Source organism: Austrofundulus limnaeus, unplaced genomic scaffold (genome assembly GCF_001266775.1).
Source record: "Austrofundulus limnaeus strain Quisiro unplaced genomic scaffold, Austrofundulus_limnaeus-1.0 Scaffold460, whole genome shotgun sequence".
NCBI classification, from domain to species: domain Eukaryota; kingdom Metazoa; phylum Chordata; class Actinopteri; order Cyprinodontiformes; family Rivulidae; genus Austrofundulus; species Austrofundulus limnaeus.
The window spans coordinates 126,963-144,416 of NW_013952862.1; the positions used below are offsets into that span (position 1 = coordinate 126,963).

At 40.2% G+C, this 17,454-nt stretch overlaps 2 protein-coding genes across 2 annotated transcripts in view; both read right to left on the bottom strand.

Moving 5' to 3' along the window:
- Positions 1 to 1,338, bottom strand: part of LOC106529686 (phosphatidylinositol 4-kinase beta) — a gene marked incomplete in the record, with an annotated part of 25,219 nt that extends 23,881 nt beyond the window's left edge. The window contains 1 exon segment of the mRNA XM_014025165.1: positions 1,130 to 1,338.
- Positions 1,339 to 11,041: 9,703 nt separating this feature from the next.
- Positions 11,042 to 17,454, bottom strand: part of rfx5 (regulatory factor X, 5) — a gene marked incomplete at its 5' end in the record, with an annotated part of 13,525 nt that continues 7,112 nt past the window's right edge. The window contains 10 exon segments of the mRNA XM_014025166.1: positions 11,042 to 12,721; positions 13,787 to 13,924; positions 13,999 to 14,081; positions 14,316 to 14,514; positions 14,916 to 14,994; positions 15,470 to 15,586; positions 15,665 to 15,787; positions 16,461 to 16,543; positions 16,659 to 16,692; positions 16,831 to 16,985. Coding sequence (XP_013880620.1) covers positions 11,591 to 12,721; positions 13,787 to 13,924; positions 13,999 to 14,081; positions 14,316 to 14,514; positions 14,916 to 14,994; positions 15,470 to 15,586; positions 15,665 to 15,787; positions 16,461 to 16,543; positions 16,659 to 16,692; positions 16,831 to 16,952 — 2,109 coding nt within the window. The 3' untranslated portion in view covers positions 11,042 to 11,590.

Here is a 17,454-nt window from a genome sequence, read left to right on the forward strand (position 1 = left end):
GCTGACAGGAAAGTTGACATTATAAACCTTAATAAAAAATCGATACAGGGCTTTATAATATCGATACAGTATCGAGAAATGAAATATCGCGATATTTCAATGTATCGATATTTTCTTACACCCCTAGTATGGATGGCTCAGCATCAGAGAAACCAGAAAGGTTTTATAATAGTCAAGAAAAGTATTCACAACATATTCATTGTTCTTTGAATTAGGAAGAACCACAGCAAAATTAAGTAAATAYCTTAACCTGACATTTAAAATCAACATCACTCACACCCAAAAACACCAGTGTTAAAGGTCAAAACAACTAAAACTAAAAAAAGGAAGCCAAAACAAAAGATTTGTTTCTTTCAAAAGAAGAAAACCAAAAAAAAAAAAAAAAGGCAAATGCAGGACAAAAAAATAATTACGCAATTACTACTTGCATATTACACATCTGAAGACGGAAMTTTCTAACATTTCTTGAGTAAAACTTGACTAAACAATAGGACTGCTTTGACCCCAGCTGAAACAGAAGGAAACAGCCTACAGGTCAGGGAAGCTGGTTTTAACAGACGGTCAGTGAACGCAGCAGTGACCGACTGATGGAGGACAAGAAACGTGGACATTTCAGGGCAAAGTGTGAAGTTTATCAGCAAAACTTTAAAAACGCAGACACAGCGGTGCAACAATCAAGGTGTCGGGTTTATCTTTCAGCAGCAAAAAAGAAAAAGAAACGAAAACATCTACATCTGTTTGTGTTTCAGGATGAAAATCTCGTTTATGACGCGAAATTTATTATTTTTCTCAGATTTGATACAGTTCCCCAGAAAACCCTGAACGTTTTAGAGAGAGCATTATTATGGGTAGATGGGTGGGTAGATTTCTTTTGTAATAATACACGAGGCTATAAGAGGAGGAGGAGGAGGAGGAGGAGGAGAGCCGCTCCCTCCTGATGAAAACAAACTGGAGGAAGGAGGACAGGAGCCGGGCAGCAACAGGCCCACGACCGGGCATTTAACGCCACTGCGGCCGACAATAACACACCACTGCTGGCTGCTTTAAACGGAACAAACACGAACAAAAACGACAATATAAACCACAAGGGAGAAAAAGTGAAAATAGCGAGGAAAATCACGGGGCTTACCCGGCTAATAGCGCCTCCGGTTCAAAAGCTCCGACACTCGAGGCGGAATCCAGTTTCGGTCGCGGTTCTGTCCCAATTGAGTCCGGATGTTTAGTCCGGGTTTTAATGTAAGGGGGGTTTAGTCCGAGTTATTACGGTCGGACACGGTCCATGGTGTCGTCCCCGATAAATTGTGGCCAGGCCGCTCTCGGCTTGGTCTGCTTTAAAGCAGCAGTGACGCAACATCCGTAAAGACAGACGCAGTGCGTCACTTTTACAACTTCCGGCAAAGCTTGCAAAACAAAAGCATGRATTAAAAGAAACTACAAGACAGCTCCCTCAATGAAGTCAAGTAAAACCAGAGTCGTAAAGTTACAAAGAAAGTGTAATTTTGGTTATCTGTACTTTACTCGAGTAATTATTTTTCAGACGGCTTTTTACTTCTACTTACATTTTCATGCAATTGCCCTTACATTTCATTTTGTAATAAAAAATGTAAGAAATAGAAAGTTACTCCTGTTTCATTTTGATTTGTTTTCATTCTGGCTTGTAACACTCCAGCTGAACATATCAGACGTATGAAGATGATTTTGGCAGAGATATTTATTCACCTGAAACAGGGAGACTAGCGCATCTAAAACAATTAATACAACATTATAGTCATAATGGCCTTTAAAAATATGTTTTTTGGGAAGGTCGCCTCATAATAAATGTCATTTTGGAAATTATAACTGTTCACTTTTATTCAATACTTTCACTTGTAATACATAGGTACATTTTATATGAGAAATTTACTTTTAACAATAAATGTCAGATAAGAAAAAAAATTGTATAGGTCTTCTGGACGGGTTCTTCTCTAATGAAACGTTTCATCTCTCCTCCAAGAGACTTCTTCAGTCTGAGAGTTTCAGGCAAAATTCAGGCTTTTAAGCCCTGCCTCCATGTGACTGATACTCACATCACATGGCTATCGTTGACACCCAATTAACACCTATTTTTAACAGGGGTGGAGTGATACTGGCAATAGCAGCACTGTAGGAGGGGGACAACTGAAAACGGAGGCCTCCACCTCTGTTTAATGATGGACGGTCTTTTTTCACAAAAATGGCTTCTTTTACTCCTCTCTCAAACCAACGTTCCTCTCTATCAAGAATGAGAACATCCTCATCTCTGAAAGAGTGACCGCTGGCCTGTAAATGAGTGAAAACTGCAGAGGTCTGGCCATTAGATGTAGCTCGTCTGTGTTGGGACATTCTTTTGAACAGTGGTTGCTTTGTTTCCCCGATGTATAACTGGTCGCAGTCCTCCTGGCACTTAACAGCATATACAACATTGCTCTGTTTGTGCCGGGGCACTGGATCTTTGGGGTGAACCAGCCTTTGCCGTAATGTGTTTTGGGGTTTGAAAGCCACTGGGACATCATGTTTAGAAAATAAACGTCTCAGTTTCTCCGAAACACCCGCAACATACGGAATAACCACTGGTTTGGGTCTGGGTTTGGGGGACCCAACCCCAAATTTTTTTTCTTTTTGTTTTTTTTTTACCTGGATTACTGAGATGCATCAGGACATAAATGTCAGATACTTTGGAACTTCTCAAATGATGTTTTTAGAAGAGACTTTAACTTTTACTAGTCACTTTGAGGTACTACTTTATACAAAACTGAGTAAAACTCCAATCTTTAAATTGACGAGCCATAACCCAAAGTGCTGCTGTTTCTGCATGCACAAAAAAAAACCATCTGCATAAGGTCAAATTAACATATTTACTGATTTGATCATTTGAAACYAGAAAAAACAAACAATGCAAAAGCCAAAATATTAGCCCTCTGACAATTATTAGTCAGTTGTGTAGACTTTCCAATCCAAAACTGACAACAACCTCTTATGACAGTTTCTAAATAAATCGGTGTCTAGCCTGAGGTATTTTAGCCCATTCGTCCAAAGTAAATTAAAATGGCAGCACATCTTTCTCATTTAAGATGTGCATCCAACTATCCTCTGTCTGAGGTATATTTCTCAAGATTTTCGAGCAGCTCTAGTCACTTTTGATCTGACGACACTTCCTCTTGGGGTCATTTAAATAAGATTCACTTCCAACTAATCACTCAGCTATTTGCAATTATTGTTTAAACATATGTTTTACTTTTTGTCTCAAAACATCTATCAAATTTTATAATATGCTTCTTATAAGCATTTAAATTTGTTAAACGAAGGACAGCGCTTAACGTTTTATTTTGAAGTTTAAATTACGTCAGTTCCGGTGCCCTGATTGAGCAGCTGGTTATGGTCCTGTTTCCGTCTGGACCATCCTTGCTTCCCACTCAGTCCTGTGTCTGAATTTCATGCCAAAGCTTTTATTTCAGTTTGAATAACATTTTACAGTAAAAACTGAAAAATATTAATCTACTTTWAACATCTTTACACCTGTGTTAATGAAATTATTGTATAAAATATTTAGTAGTGACATAATACAGACAGGTACATAACTGTACTTACCTGACTTTTATAAAGTATATACCTGATATTTATAGAGTATGTACTGAATAAATCCAGTGTTTACATATTCAGTACCATTACCATTAGGTACCCTGTAGTACCAGTACCCAACTGGTAATAGCAGGTAAGTACTCAGTATACCAGCAAGGTATTTATTCATTTTGTACCAAATATTTATGTGGTATCCACTATACACCAGATACCAAGTAAATATTGTGTATTTGTCTTGTAAATATCAGGTAAGCACCAGTTAGGTAGGTGCTGAGTTGTATTATGTATTGCTACTGAATGTTTCCTAATAATTCTTCAAAATAAAAGCACAAGAAAAAAAAAAAGACAAAAGTGCACTATCAGAAAAAGACAGAAGAACCACCAGAGACCAAATGAACGTCACGTTCTTTATTCCATGAATGTAGGAAAATAGATTCACATTAATGTTTGGGCTTCTCCCATCATCACTTATTTCATTTTAGAAAAAAGAAAAAAAAAAAACAGAGCAAAGTAACAATGCATGTCACAACTTCTTTCAATCCAAAATCAAAATGTGTTTATTTTAAACTCCCAATTTTAGCAGTAAAGTGCAAAACAACACAAAGCCAGCAGGTTACAGATAAAAACAAACATTTAGACGTGAGAATATAGAAAAAAAAAACAGCCACAAGGGGGGAAAAAACAGAAAAACATGCAGGCAGTGATTTTTAAAACAATAAAATAAAGTTTAAAAGATAATCAGAGCAACAGTTAGGAGGAAGAAAGACATCATGTCAGCAAGCTGTTCAGAAAAAACATAAAACCAAACAACAAACAGGAAATTTATCACTCGCCGTATAGCTGAACAGAAAACAAAGAGAAGCAGCTTAGAGTTTTCTGCGAGTTTGCAAACATCTCCTTTTCCGTCACAGTCAGCAAGAAAGCACCATCAACATAAACTGTAYGGTTAACCAGGGTCAGCTCAGACACCTCATCATCTTCATCACTTCACCTGTTATTCCACATCGGAAGCTTCAATCTGGCTTTTAATTCTTTTCTTTTCTTTTTTGGTCATTTTATCTGGGGATTAGGTTAAATATTTTCTAATTTTAATAAAGGTTGTCATCCTCAAACTAAAAAAATTGTTTAGATTTCATATTATCTTACTAAACTCAGCCTAAATCACTGCTGATCCAGATCATAAACATCACATTAAATCTAGTTCAACTCCTCAAGCTCAGATAAAAACAACTTTTACCTGAAGTGTCAGAAAGATATACTTTTAAAAACGCAAAGTTGCTCCATCATCTAAACATCAATAAATACTGCAACTCATTCCCCTTAAAAAAACAAAAACAGGAAGTGACATCAGAGTGTTTCCTTTAATTCAGTCTGATCCTTAGGCACCAACGACCAAAATACCCGAATCCCGATTTATTATCTTTGCTCATCTGACCCGTTTTCTGGTTTGCTAGTTTGAGCAACGCGGCTCCACAGTGAACATTTTCCTACAACTAACTCCACTAACCCGATCGTTCCCCAAAGCAGGGCCGAAGTAGGCCAAACTGGACCAAAGCCACACAAACTGGGTCAGCCGAAAGGTTGAAGGATTTCCTATATCGATGCTTATTAGGGTTTACAAGACCCAAGCTGTATCAAATCTTAAATTACAAACTCCCAACAAAACCTCAATCCAGAAGGCTGACTTGGTCTAAACCAGGGGTGTCCAGTCCTGGTGTTTGGGGACCACAATCCTCCATGTTTGAGGTTTGAATAAACAGTGGTTAACAGGCTTCTGCAGAACTTGAAGGCCCGCTAAAGAAGTCAACCACTGGGTCAGGTGTGTTGGAGCAGGGAAACAAAAACATGCAGGATGGTGGCCCTCGAGGACCAAACCAAAACTGAAATTTGACTTTTAAGGCTCTCTAGATATCAAGAGTCTGTTTCCGAGCTCCACAGGTCACATCTAGTCATTCATCAGATCTGTTTTGGTGCAAACATCCACTTGGCTGCTCAAGCCTCTTCCAAACATTTACACATCAGCCAGTGCGAAACATGCTCGTTCAGACGTGTCGGCGACACGTCTAAATGTGGATTTGTGTAAATTTGCGATGATTTCTTAACATTTCTGAACTATTTTTCACCAGAGTCAACAAGAAATGATCGCAGCTGATTAAAGTCAAATCTGAGCGGCCCTCAACTCCTCCTCTTGTTAAACGTTTTCCAGTTTGACTCGCTTGGTCCAGTGGGTCCTGCAGAGGGAAACAGCTGCTGCATATCCTCAGYTTCCAGTCTGAACCTTTTACACGTACGTCACGTCACTAAAAGCAACACTTCACCTTGAGTTCGGCAACGTCGGTCTCTGGATTTTGGTAGCAAAACTGGCAACAGACTCAGGTTACGACATCAAAAATATTAGACTGATAGAAGAATCTGAAATAATAAAATTCTTAATATTCAGATATAATTTAGACTTCTAGCCCTGTTTCCTGACTCCTAAATCAGGAACAAATTCCAAGTAAATGCTTTTTAATCTAAAAAATGTTACAATTCTAATCCAAAGTTAAGCTACCTTAAATTCAATCATTAATGCCTCATTAGTCCTGCAGTAAATCTTTCACGTAAACTTTGTGTTCTTTGATCCAAACATGAAGCCCAACAAACAGAAACGTGAAACTGGACAGAGTCCGACTAAAGTTCAGGTCACGTGACTTAAGCAAACATCTCTAAGGCTGCCTCAGAATATAATTTAAATACTGTATATACGTTGTAAAAAAAAAGGCATTTTTGTTCCGACTTTTAAAAAGTGAAATGTTGCTCGTCACCTTCAGTTACTGCAACTTTTATAGAACAGAGTATTTTTCTTTACTGAGCACAATATAATGTTAAAACAAGGATTATTACTCTGAGCTTTATTTTATTTATTCATTTTCAATAAAAAATAGAGCCAGCAGCTGTCGGCCTCTAGCAGAGTGCAAGCGTAAAGTAGAACGTTAATATACGTATTAATACTTAACAGTGTGTTTCCTCAAATACAATAAGTTCAAAACACATAAAATCCATCTTTTTAACTCTCAACAGTGCAACATTAGTTTCAGGTCTGTCTGAAAAAGAACTTATTTCAGAGGCTAAAGGGACAATGGGACATTTTAATGTTTTTTTTTTTCCAGTGAATGGAAAGATGTTGGTTTAGTTTAAAAGTCATTTTAGTGCTTTTTGTTATTTAGAAACTGTGCTGGGGTCCTGCTAAAACTCACTTCCCCATAATGCAACAGGGATAATCTTAACAGTCGGAAAGTTCCCGAGTCCCTTTAACTGGTCTGAAGCTCTCATTCGGACAAAACAGACGACAACAACACACACACACACAGCTGCATCCACTTCTCAAATCACACAAATCCACAAACGAGTTTTTTTTTATACAATTCTGTGATCACAAAATGGACAGCGAGGACAGACATGGATGTCGAGCCCTACGGTGTGTAGCACCAACGATGAAGAAGACGTCCTCTCGTGGAGCGAGAGGACATTCGGCAGAGGTGAAAAAATTTTTGAGTCAGCAATGTGACATTTCCATCATGGCAGGAGGGAGAAACTGTTGTTTCCTCTTCCTCCTTATTGTTTCAAATATTACCTGAGAGAAAATAAACTTCTAAAATGGTTTAAAACAAACCTCTTGTTGTTGATAAATCCTGTGCAAGAGTACAGTACAGAGTTTAAATCAAAGACATTGAAGATAAATAAAATATTTTCATGAATCGTAATCATTTAGTTAACTGCAATTTTGATTAAGTTACTTTGACACTAATGGTGAAATGCCTCAAATAAAGTAATAGCTTTTTTATCATTAAAGGTGGTATCTCACTGGGTTGATGCTGGTTCTTTTTGAGGCTGTCGCTTGAGTTTTAAATGTGTTCAAACTYAACTGAGCGACGTCCTGATGCATCTCAGTAATCCAGTTAGACAAAACGAAAAAATAAGTAGGTCCTCTGGATGGGTTCTTCTTTAGTGAAACGTTTCGTCTCCTCCAAGAGACTTCTTCAGTCTGATGAGTTTCAGGTGAACTCAGCCTTATAAGCACTGCCTCCACCACATGGACAAACAGGTTAGTCACCTGCAAAAGAGGGCCATCGCCTAACAATAGGCTTGATTAGCTCTATTGTTCATAGAGGGTCATGTGCCCCATCACCTGACTTAATGGTTTGGACGCTTCGGCTGTGGTTATTTGGTGTTTTGTTATGTGTAAGTAGTGAGTGCAAGCGGGGTTCAACGTCGCCTTGTTTTTGTCTCTCTTTCCCTCTTTGTGTTGGGTATACATAACACAACACCAAATAACCACAGCCGAAGCATCCAAACCAATAAGTCAGGTGATGGGGCACATGACCCTCTATGAATAGCGCTAATCAAGCCTATTGTTAGGCGATGGCCTTCTTTTGCATGTGACTAACCTGTTTGTCCATGTGGAGGCAGTGCTTATAAGGCTGAGTTCACCTGAAACTCATCAAACCGAAGAAGTCTCTTGGAGGAGAGATGAAACGTTTCACTAAAGAAGAACCCATCCAGAGGACCTACTTATTTTTTTCTTTCTTTTTAAATTGAGCGACAATTTTTTTTTTCAAAAAAAACATCAGTTTTTCTGTGGGTGTTTAAAACCCTCCTAAATTAGACGTCTTCGAGCTGTCTCAAACTGATCTAATTGTCCAAATCGCAGCAGCTTCTCCTTCTAAAAACTGTAAACACATTACACTGGTCTTGYCTTTTTGTACATTTTCAGATTGATTTTAAGATTTGTTGCTTGTTTTAAGATTTTTAAATGGTCCTCCTCATCAGATTTATGCTTTTTTATATAATAAAAGCACTGCCCTACCAAACAGTTTCTTTCAGATGTTCTATAATAAACTATAAAAATAATCCACATCTGTGGAAGGCTACAGCCCCAAATATCCAGGTCTAAACGTCACATCAATAATACATAATAGATGCAGAAAAACTGCCTTTATCTTCATTTCAAAAGTGTACTCAAGTAAATTATGGGGGCAGCTGAAGCAGCTACAAAATGTTTTTTTCATAAACTGTCAGCGGAAAGATGGCCGCACTCAGAATTCAGTGAAACATCATCATAAATTCTTAACTTTTCCACAGTTCTTCGTCAGCAGCAGTCACAGCCCAGTGAGGTGCTTCCTTAAGACTCCAAATTCAACTTGCAGATTTCTTTCTTTTTTTTTTTTCAGTCAAACATAAGCTCCCGTTTCCGACTCCCTAAGCCAGGGGTGGGCAATCCTGGTCCTCGAGGGCCGCAGCCCTACATGTTTTATGTTTTTCCTGCTCCAACACACCTGATTCAGACATTGATTTACCTTCTAAGTTCTGCAGTATGGAGGACCGACACTGACATAATTATAAATAAAAGCAGAAATATATAAATGAACCACTAAATAAATAAATACACTTAAAATGCACCAATTCAATTAAAAAAGAACTTCACCTCATGTTTTGTAATTTAATTCTCGTTTAATTGATATTTTTTAACAATTCAAATTTGACTGTTTTTTAAAATATATATTTTTCAGTTTTTCCTTTTACTTGTACATACATTGGTCTCTTAAATGTTTAAATTAAAATATTTTAATAGTTTTGTCCCACAAGTCTTTTTTATTTCGATGTGTTGCAGGCGTGTGCTGCCTCAYTTTAGCTTAAAGTTTAAAGTTTAGTTAAAAACAAAGGCGCGGGTAAGTTTTTCTCCTTGCCTTTGTTTTACACTAAACTTTAAGCTAAACTGAGGCAGCACACGCCTGCAACACATAGAAATAAAAAAGCCTTGTGGGAAAAATATAAAAGTAATTAAGTATAAACATTTGAGACACAAATGCATGTAGAAGTAAAAGGGAAAAAAATATGTATTTTAAAAAACATTCAAATTTAAATTATGTGTTAAAATATATAGACTAATTTATACTAACCTGGAAAAACAAATATTTAAGTCATTTCAAACAAAAAAACATGAGATAAAGTTCTCCTTTGTTATTTTAATTGGTGCATTTCAAATGTATTTATTTAGTGGTTCATTTATATAATTCTGCTTTTATTTCTAATTATGTCAGTTACGGTCCTCCGTACTGCAAGAAGCCTAATAATCATCTATTCATTCATATCAGGTGTGTTGGAGCAGAGAAGCAAGTAAAACATGCAGGGCTGCGGCCCTCGAGGACCAGGATTGCCCACCCCTGCCCTAAGCCTTGTGCAGGTTTACGTCTGAGCTGTAAAATGACTTAAAATTAAGGCCAGGAGATGATTGTTGTCCAGCAGAAACAATCCAGGTCYTGTCACATTGCTGACCAGAACCGAGCTGCAGAGGCGAGCTCGAAGAGGTGACTGAAAGTAGTGCAAAGGGCGCATGGCGACACACAACAGGTAAGCCAACTAACAGGCCAATCATGTAGTCTACAATTTTAGTGCTACAGAATCAAATATTTGTAATTTATTTGTACTGCATCTTTAACATATTCGTGCTACGTCGCAGAGATCTTTGTGCTTTGCTCTTTAGTGCCTGAAGCTGAAGCCGTTCCTCCAGCAGTTGGGAACAGWTTTTCCCTCCACTCCTGCTGTTTCTCTCATCTGTTTTCATCAAGAACGCTGCAGCAGGTTAGCACATCACCGCACGTTGTCATCAGTAAAAGAAACGGTTTGGGAGGACTCAGTCGGGTCTGGTTGGGATGCTTTGGGTCTGAGGTCACACCATTTAAACAGAMCACTGACCTATTCTTAACAAGAATTTAAAAACTTTACATTAATCGTKGGATTTAAGTTCAGAGGGTTCGTTAAAAGCAAGATAGCTTCAAAACCAGATATAAAATGGAAATTTTTGCTTTAATTGCTGGTAAAACTTTAGACATAAAGACGGCAGATTCCCATCTTTTATTTTGTGCTATGTTACACTAACAGCTGATGCATAAAACCTCATATTTAGCAGTCTGACAGTAAAAGTGGCATTAATAATAAATAAATGAGTGTTTTTGATTCCGTTTTACTCTTTTTCTTATTGCCGAACAGGCAGTAAAACATGAAACAGACCCGACTTGAGTTGTTTGAGTTTAGGATTAATTAAAAACTTTTATGATTCTGGTAATACTGGATTTCTGGACCAATCTTATGAACTATTTTGATTTTTTTTAAAAACTCACATACATTTTTTAAAAAAATGACAAATTTTACACAATATATTATTTTGGGTGATTTGTAATTTTAAATGTTAATTCTTTTTTTTTTTTTTTTTGGACAGATAAAAATACAAAGCTGTTTCGAACAGAGAAACTCTTTAAAAAGAAGAGAACCGAGCTTTGATTCACATTTTGGACTTTAAGTCTCCAGAACAGTCTCTGGTTGCATCTCAATATATAAAAATGGATTTTTATTTATTTTTTTATTCTTTCCCAACAGTTTCATTAGGTGAATCAAAGCTGGGTTCTTTTTAAGGGCTCGTTTTTGTTTTTTGTTTTTTTTAAGCACAGAGAACCTTTTCAAGGCTCCGACCCGTACGTACCTTCTGTCTCTACCGACTCCATCCTGGGCCTGACTCAGCACTTTAACACGTCTCCTTTCCTCCTTTACAGCTCCCCTCCCTCCTATGGATTATACATTGTTTAAGTTTTGATCTTTTTTTTACATGAAGCACTGCAGCTAACAAACAAATCTCAGTACAGAACTGTTTTTTAGAGCGAGTTAACAAGAAGGAAGGAAGGGAGGAGGAAAGTGGTTCTGGTTTCGACACACGGACAAACATGCGTTTGAAGAACCACAGGTTTCTAACGGCGGTTGGGCAGTGTACAAGCGGAGGCGATGGAAGGACAGAGTGTTGACCATGTTTTGGCTTCATTTATCCTGCCTGATTGGCTCTTTGCAGCAGCCAAGCTGGGATTTCCACCATTAAGGAGGAGGAGAGGTAAAGGGGCGGGGCTTTTAGCAGGTGAGGTAAAAAGTGATTTTTAAAAAAAGACCAGAGGGAAGTTGATAAAAGCTAAAGTCCGTCTTTTTTTGATGAAACACTCCTTCCTTCTTCATCGTCCTCAAGTTTCACCACCACGGAGGAGAAACTTGAGTGGGAGGAGGCCGGAGCAGAGGAGGAGGAGGAGGAGGAGGAGGAGGGAGGAAAGCTGGCATTCAGATCCACAGGCGTCAGCGTGATCTCCACCTCGCCATGCTCCTCCTGCAGGGTGGGCAGAGTGAAAGGAGGTGAGTGGAGCTGCGGAGGAGCCGTGTTGTTGTTGTTGCTCGGCCTCGGAGCTTTCTGGATGACCTCCACCATCTGGGTCCGGCCCGGCGAGGCCAGCTCCCAGCCCGGGTTCCCCGGACTCTGGAACACCAGGAGCGGCCTGCTGTGGGGGTCCAGCTCGGCCGCCCCACCCGTCTGACACTGCACCACCACCCCGCGGTGCTCCAGCAACCGGTGAGCCGGGTCCGACATGGCGGGCAGCTGGCTCAGAACCAGCCCCGACGGTTCCTGGATCACCAGCTCCACCACGGGCTGCGAGGAGGACGACGAAGAGGAGGAGGCCTTCTGGATGACGCCGCCGCTCAGGGAGGTGATGATTGGCTGAGAGGGAGGAGGAGGAGGCTGAGGAGGAAGAGCAACGGGGGGAGCAGGAAGCGAGTCCTCGGGACGAGGTTTCCTCGGCCGTCCTCGTTTCCGTTTCACCGGAGACGTGCTGACGGCCGAGGCGCCGGACACGCTGGCGGCGCCCGCGCCGGATGCCTCGCCCTCCAGGGGGCGCTTGGTGGTGGTCGCCCGTGCTTTCTGGACCACGGAAGTGGGGGCCACCACCGTGTGCTGCTGCTGCTGGAGAGGAAGAGGAGGAGGAGGAGGCGGAGCGACCTTGTCCCTCTCGAAGGACAGACAGCTCTGAGGAAGGAACATCACGGGGACCGGCCCGCCCTGCTGCTGGGGCAGCGCCGCCATGGCAATGACCTTCACCCCGCCGCTGCTGGCAGTGGGGTGAAGGTCAGCAGAGCCACCGTGTCCAGAAGGCCCGCCGACACCAGAGGCGTCTTTGGGAGCCTGAGAGGGCAGGGAGGTGTGGACCGAAAGGGTCTTATCAGGGACGGAGCTGCGAGGGAGGATTCTGGGTAACTGCTTCATGAACGCCTCCACCTGCAGCACAGACAAAATCCAGACAGACTGCATAATGCATTTAATTACACTAAAAGTTAAGAAGTTATAATCATGTATTCTGTTTCATTTTTGCCTGAAAACATTTATAATTTTTTCCTTCTGTTGGTAAAAAGGTTGAGAGGTTTATTTGAGTTTTGTTTCTTCAATCCGTCCACATCTGGTGTCTTTATTTGCCCTCAGCAGCACCTAAGTTGTTAAATGGATGCCTGATTAGTTGTAACATTAGACTTTATTTGATAAACATATACTTTAACTGTAAAATAAAGACTGTAAAAATACTGTAGGCTGTTTAGTTTTATAAATTTTTAAAAACATATTTTAACAAGGACGGAGCAATTTCATTTACACACAAAGCATTCTGGGTAAATTATGACGTGGATAGGTCCTCGGTGCGAGGCTGCTAGCGAGCTATATCCACCCTGAAGGTTAATCTTGGACAATATCTGATGATCGACTCTTTTAAATGAAACCAGAGAGCGTTGACAGAGAGGAGAAGGTAGAAATGAGTCAGCCTGTAACTGAAAATATAGATGGAGGACAACAGAGCTGCTTCATGGAAGAAGAACCTCAGCTTAGCCTGTTAGCTTTAGTGTTCGCGCCGACGCTATTTTGCCTTATATGTATTAGCTTGGCGCTAGCACAACAAACAAGCTAAACTGAGGTCCTCCATCCATATTTTCAGTTCCAGGCTGAGTCATTTCTACCTTCTCCTCTCTGTCAACGCTCTCTGGTTTCATTTAAAAGAGTCGATCATCAGATATTGTCCAAGATTAACCTTCAGGGTGGATATAGCTCGCTAGCAGCCTCGCACCAAGGACCTATCCACGTCATCATTTACCCAGAATGCTTTGTGTGTAAATAAAATGGCTCAGTCCGAATTAAAATATTTTAAAAATTTAGTTTAGAAATTATAAAAACTAAACAGCCTACAGCTTTTCTACAGTCTTTATTTTACAGTTAAAATTTATGTTTATTTAAATAAAGGCCGATGTTAGAATTAATCGTGGATCCCTTTAAAAAGAAGTAACTTTAGTGTTGACCTACCGCTGGACGCAGGGACGAGGAAGAGGTGGAGGAAGGAGGCGGGCCGTCGGCTGCGGGAGGTTTGGCTGGTGCTGCCGCCTTGTCTGCAGACGGAGGCTTCTGTGAGGACGAGGATGAGGACGAGTCTCCCTGCTCCTTCTGCAGACAAACAGGAAGTGAGCGAGCGGCAGGACAGACGGACCAATAAGATTGGCGATCGATCGGCAACAGACCTTCTGCTCTGCAGCTTCYTCTCCATCGGCTTTAGAGGCCACGGGAGTTTTCTTGATGACCTTGTGGGTTTTAGTTGGACCGGCTGCAGAAAAACAAAAACACTTTTAAAGCTACAGAATTTGTCGCCGTTTTGCAAAATGTTGGCACTTTTCTAAAACATTTAGGTGGAAATAAACTTTTTGACCTCCCGTATTTGAGGCGCAATGAATGATGCGTGTTTTAAATTTGAATCCAAACATGATTTTGCCTCTTTATAACAAAGCTTTTTCCTCCTTAAAGGTATTTTGTGTTGAGGTTCAAAGAGGCTGTGGCACACCTGCGAGCGCAGCAGAGGTCACCAGCTCGGCCTGGCTGCAGCGAGGGTTAACGATGTGCTCCTGGATCAGGTAGCGAGCGATCTCCACCACCGTGTCGAAAGAACGCTTCAAGATCTTCTGCGCCCAGTCGCAGATCAGCTCACACGCCGCCTCCGTCACTTCCTGTTTGTAGGTCTGGACCAGCTCAGTCAGCTCGGACTGCAGACGAAGAGGAACAAGAGTAAACAGGAGCTGCCGAATGCCTCTCTTTGTAGGAAGTATTTAAATCAACTTCCTCTTTAGCTACATCGCTTCTCCTTTACCTTCAACCCTCTTTTTCTGACAACAAAAGTTTTACGTTAAGGTGTTTATTTTCAGAGTGAAATCCTTTTCTATTTGGTGAACAGACCAAGAATGCTGCGTTACTCAATGCTACAAGGGGACAAGAAATTATTTAACCTTTTACGTTGTAAAAAATACTAAATACTGAAAATCTTTAGATAGCTGAGTGAATAAATGTCAGGTTTCTGAATCCTCTCGCAGTTTAAATGATTTGAAGAAGTACGAGCAGAGGTGACGACCGCTACAGTTAAACAGCTGTAGAGTCAGTTTGTGGGTACCGGGTCGTTCTTCAGGTCCAGGTTGGGCAGAAGAGGCATGTTAAGAACAGTCTTCCTCCTGATGCCGCTGTAACAGTACGTATCAAACATGGTTAAGGAATTCAACCTGCAACCTCCAGGCTCTGATTCCCACCAACGACCTCCACCAAAAACAGCTTTTAAACTGTCAAATCGAGAGAAAGATGTAAATATAAAAGGTGCAGCAGCGACTGATTTCACACTGAGAGGCAGTAAACCCTCAGCTGTGTCTSTCAGGCACAGGCAGCACAACAAGAAAATAGGAGAAACTTACTTTTTTACACAACTGTTTTAACGCAATTTTACAGGTTCAGATAATAATGATCAGTGTGATAATTTAAGATAACAAACTAAGAAATAGAAATATGTTTTAGAACTAATGAGTTCTACAGCAAACAGTAAACAGAAAATACAGTAAGTTTAGTTTTAAGTTAAATTAACCCAAGTTCATTTTTCTAGACTTCAATAGAAAATACATAAATATCAGAATAGCTTGGTTGTCCTCATACAGTTTTTGTCAAACGTTAAAAGGATATTTGGACTGTCCTCTGCCCCCGAGTCGTCTCGCCTTGATGTTTGGGAAAATGTCTCTGATGATCTTCCCAAAGTTGGCGGCACTCAGAGGACGATGCTGCAGGTTCTCACAGTATCTCCTGTGGGACAAAGATTACAGATTAATAATCTGTGAGGGGTGTCTTTCAGAGTGTTTGTGTCGTTCTGCGTTTTCTCACTTGTACGTCTCGTAGACATCCTGTTTGGGTAGACAGGTGTCTGAATGCTCCTCCAGGTGACTCCGGATCCAGTTGCAGGTGTGAAGCTGGTCGGCTGTGTTGAACGAACTGGAGTCGCCGCCGCTGTGTGGAAACAAGAATTTGAACAATCTCAGATTTCAATCCTTTTTAATAAAGACATGTTAGCTACAAACACAAAAGCATGGCCGTACGCATTAACACAAGAAGATTAATTACAATTGTCCGGTATTCTTACCTGCGACTGAGACCTTGAAACACAACAACCCAACCAGACATTGATCAAAGACATCAGAGACCAGTAACTGTTTAAAGATACACTTTGCAAAGGGAGAAGTTCAGAGTACTTAACAGGAGTCAAGCCCAGTGAAGTTCTGCCGCTCTGTGGCCGTGATCCACTTTTATTCACACACGTAGAAATTACATCACAACAAGTCGTCAAATCATAAGACAGTTGCTATGTCATGTCATAAGCATAGAGACCAATCAGAAACTGGTTGCTGGGGCATGTACGCAGTTAGACAACAGAAAGATATTATCAGTCATAACTTGTTTGTGCACTCTTTARTGGAAACTTGGGCYTGGTGGAACATTTTGCGGTTAGACCGGTTGTCTAAACTTGTTCTTCTGGTTCTGCTTAGCAAGTTGTTTTTGTTCTGCCCGCATGCTATAGTTCCTGTGCACACCATTAAATCTAAGATACAAGTCGCATACTGAAACTTTATTTGAAACATATTAAAACCTTATAAAAACCTTTTCAACAATAAACAACTCAAACCTTTTGTCCCCACAGCTGGGTCCCGAGGGCAGCTGGAGGTACAGGTACAGCTTGTCGTTGTCAGAGAAGCGTTGAACGTCTTGCTGTTGAAGCAGAACAAAAGAATAAATAAATAAAACAATCAAACACGCGCAAACAACTTTTCTTTGAAGCAAACTTTAAAATTCAGAGTAAAATTGCTGTTTTATTTTTTTTTACCAGTATCTGATCCACTTTGGTCTGAACATTCTTACTGCAAGATGAAGAGAAAAATACAAATCAGTGATCAAAGTTCCTTTTCTTTCTCTACGGATGCCCCAAAAAACAAACCTGTTGATGTTTAAAAAAAWAATAATAATAATTTTGTGTTCAATTTTGTGGATTTACTCACGAAATGTTGCTTTTTAGTTTCTGCAGCAGCATGCTGGGCTCGGTGTCGCCCTCTCCTGCTTCCAGATCGCCCTTTGCCCCCTGGGAGGCTTCAGCCCGCTGGTGGCGCTGGTCCTCCGACATCTGGACCAACTAACCGGTGTTGAGAAACACCATCTGTAGACAAACAGGCAGAAAATATTACAAAAAAGTGGGTAATAATAACCATAGTCATGTTTAGTTTTTTTTATATATATATAGATTTACAAAGATGGTAAATTTGAATCCAACAGGAAAATTTGGGGATCACAAAATCTAAATACTGCGTTTATCTGCAGGGACCAGGAAGTAAATAACATGGCAAAATGATCCAGAGCATCAACATGTAAGAAAAATATAGAGTGACAAATATGTTACAAAATAATTTAATAAAACACAAACTATTCATTAGAAAACCTATAACACGTGCAATTTAAGAAAATACTAACTGTGTGCAGATAGGGTTTTTAAATTATTTAAATTGAAACAGACTATTGTTTGTTCATGCTTTATTTACAGTGCATACAGTAGGGAGAACAAGTACTTGATACACTGTTGATTTTTCAGGTTTTCCCACTTGCAAAGCTTGTAGAATACTAATTTTTAT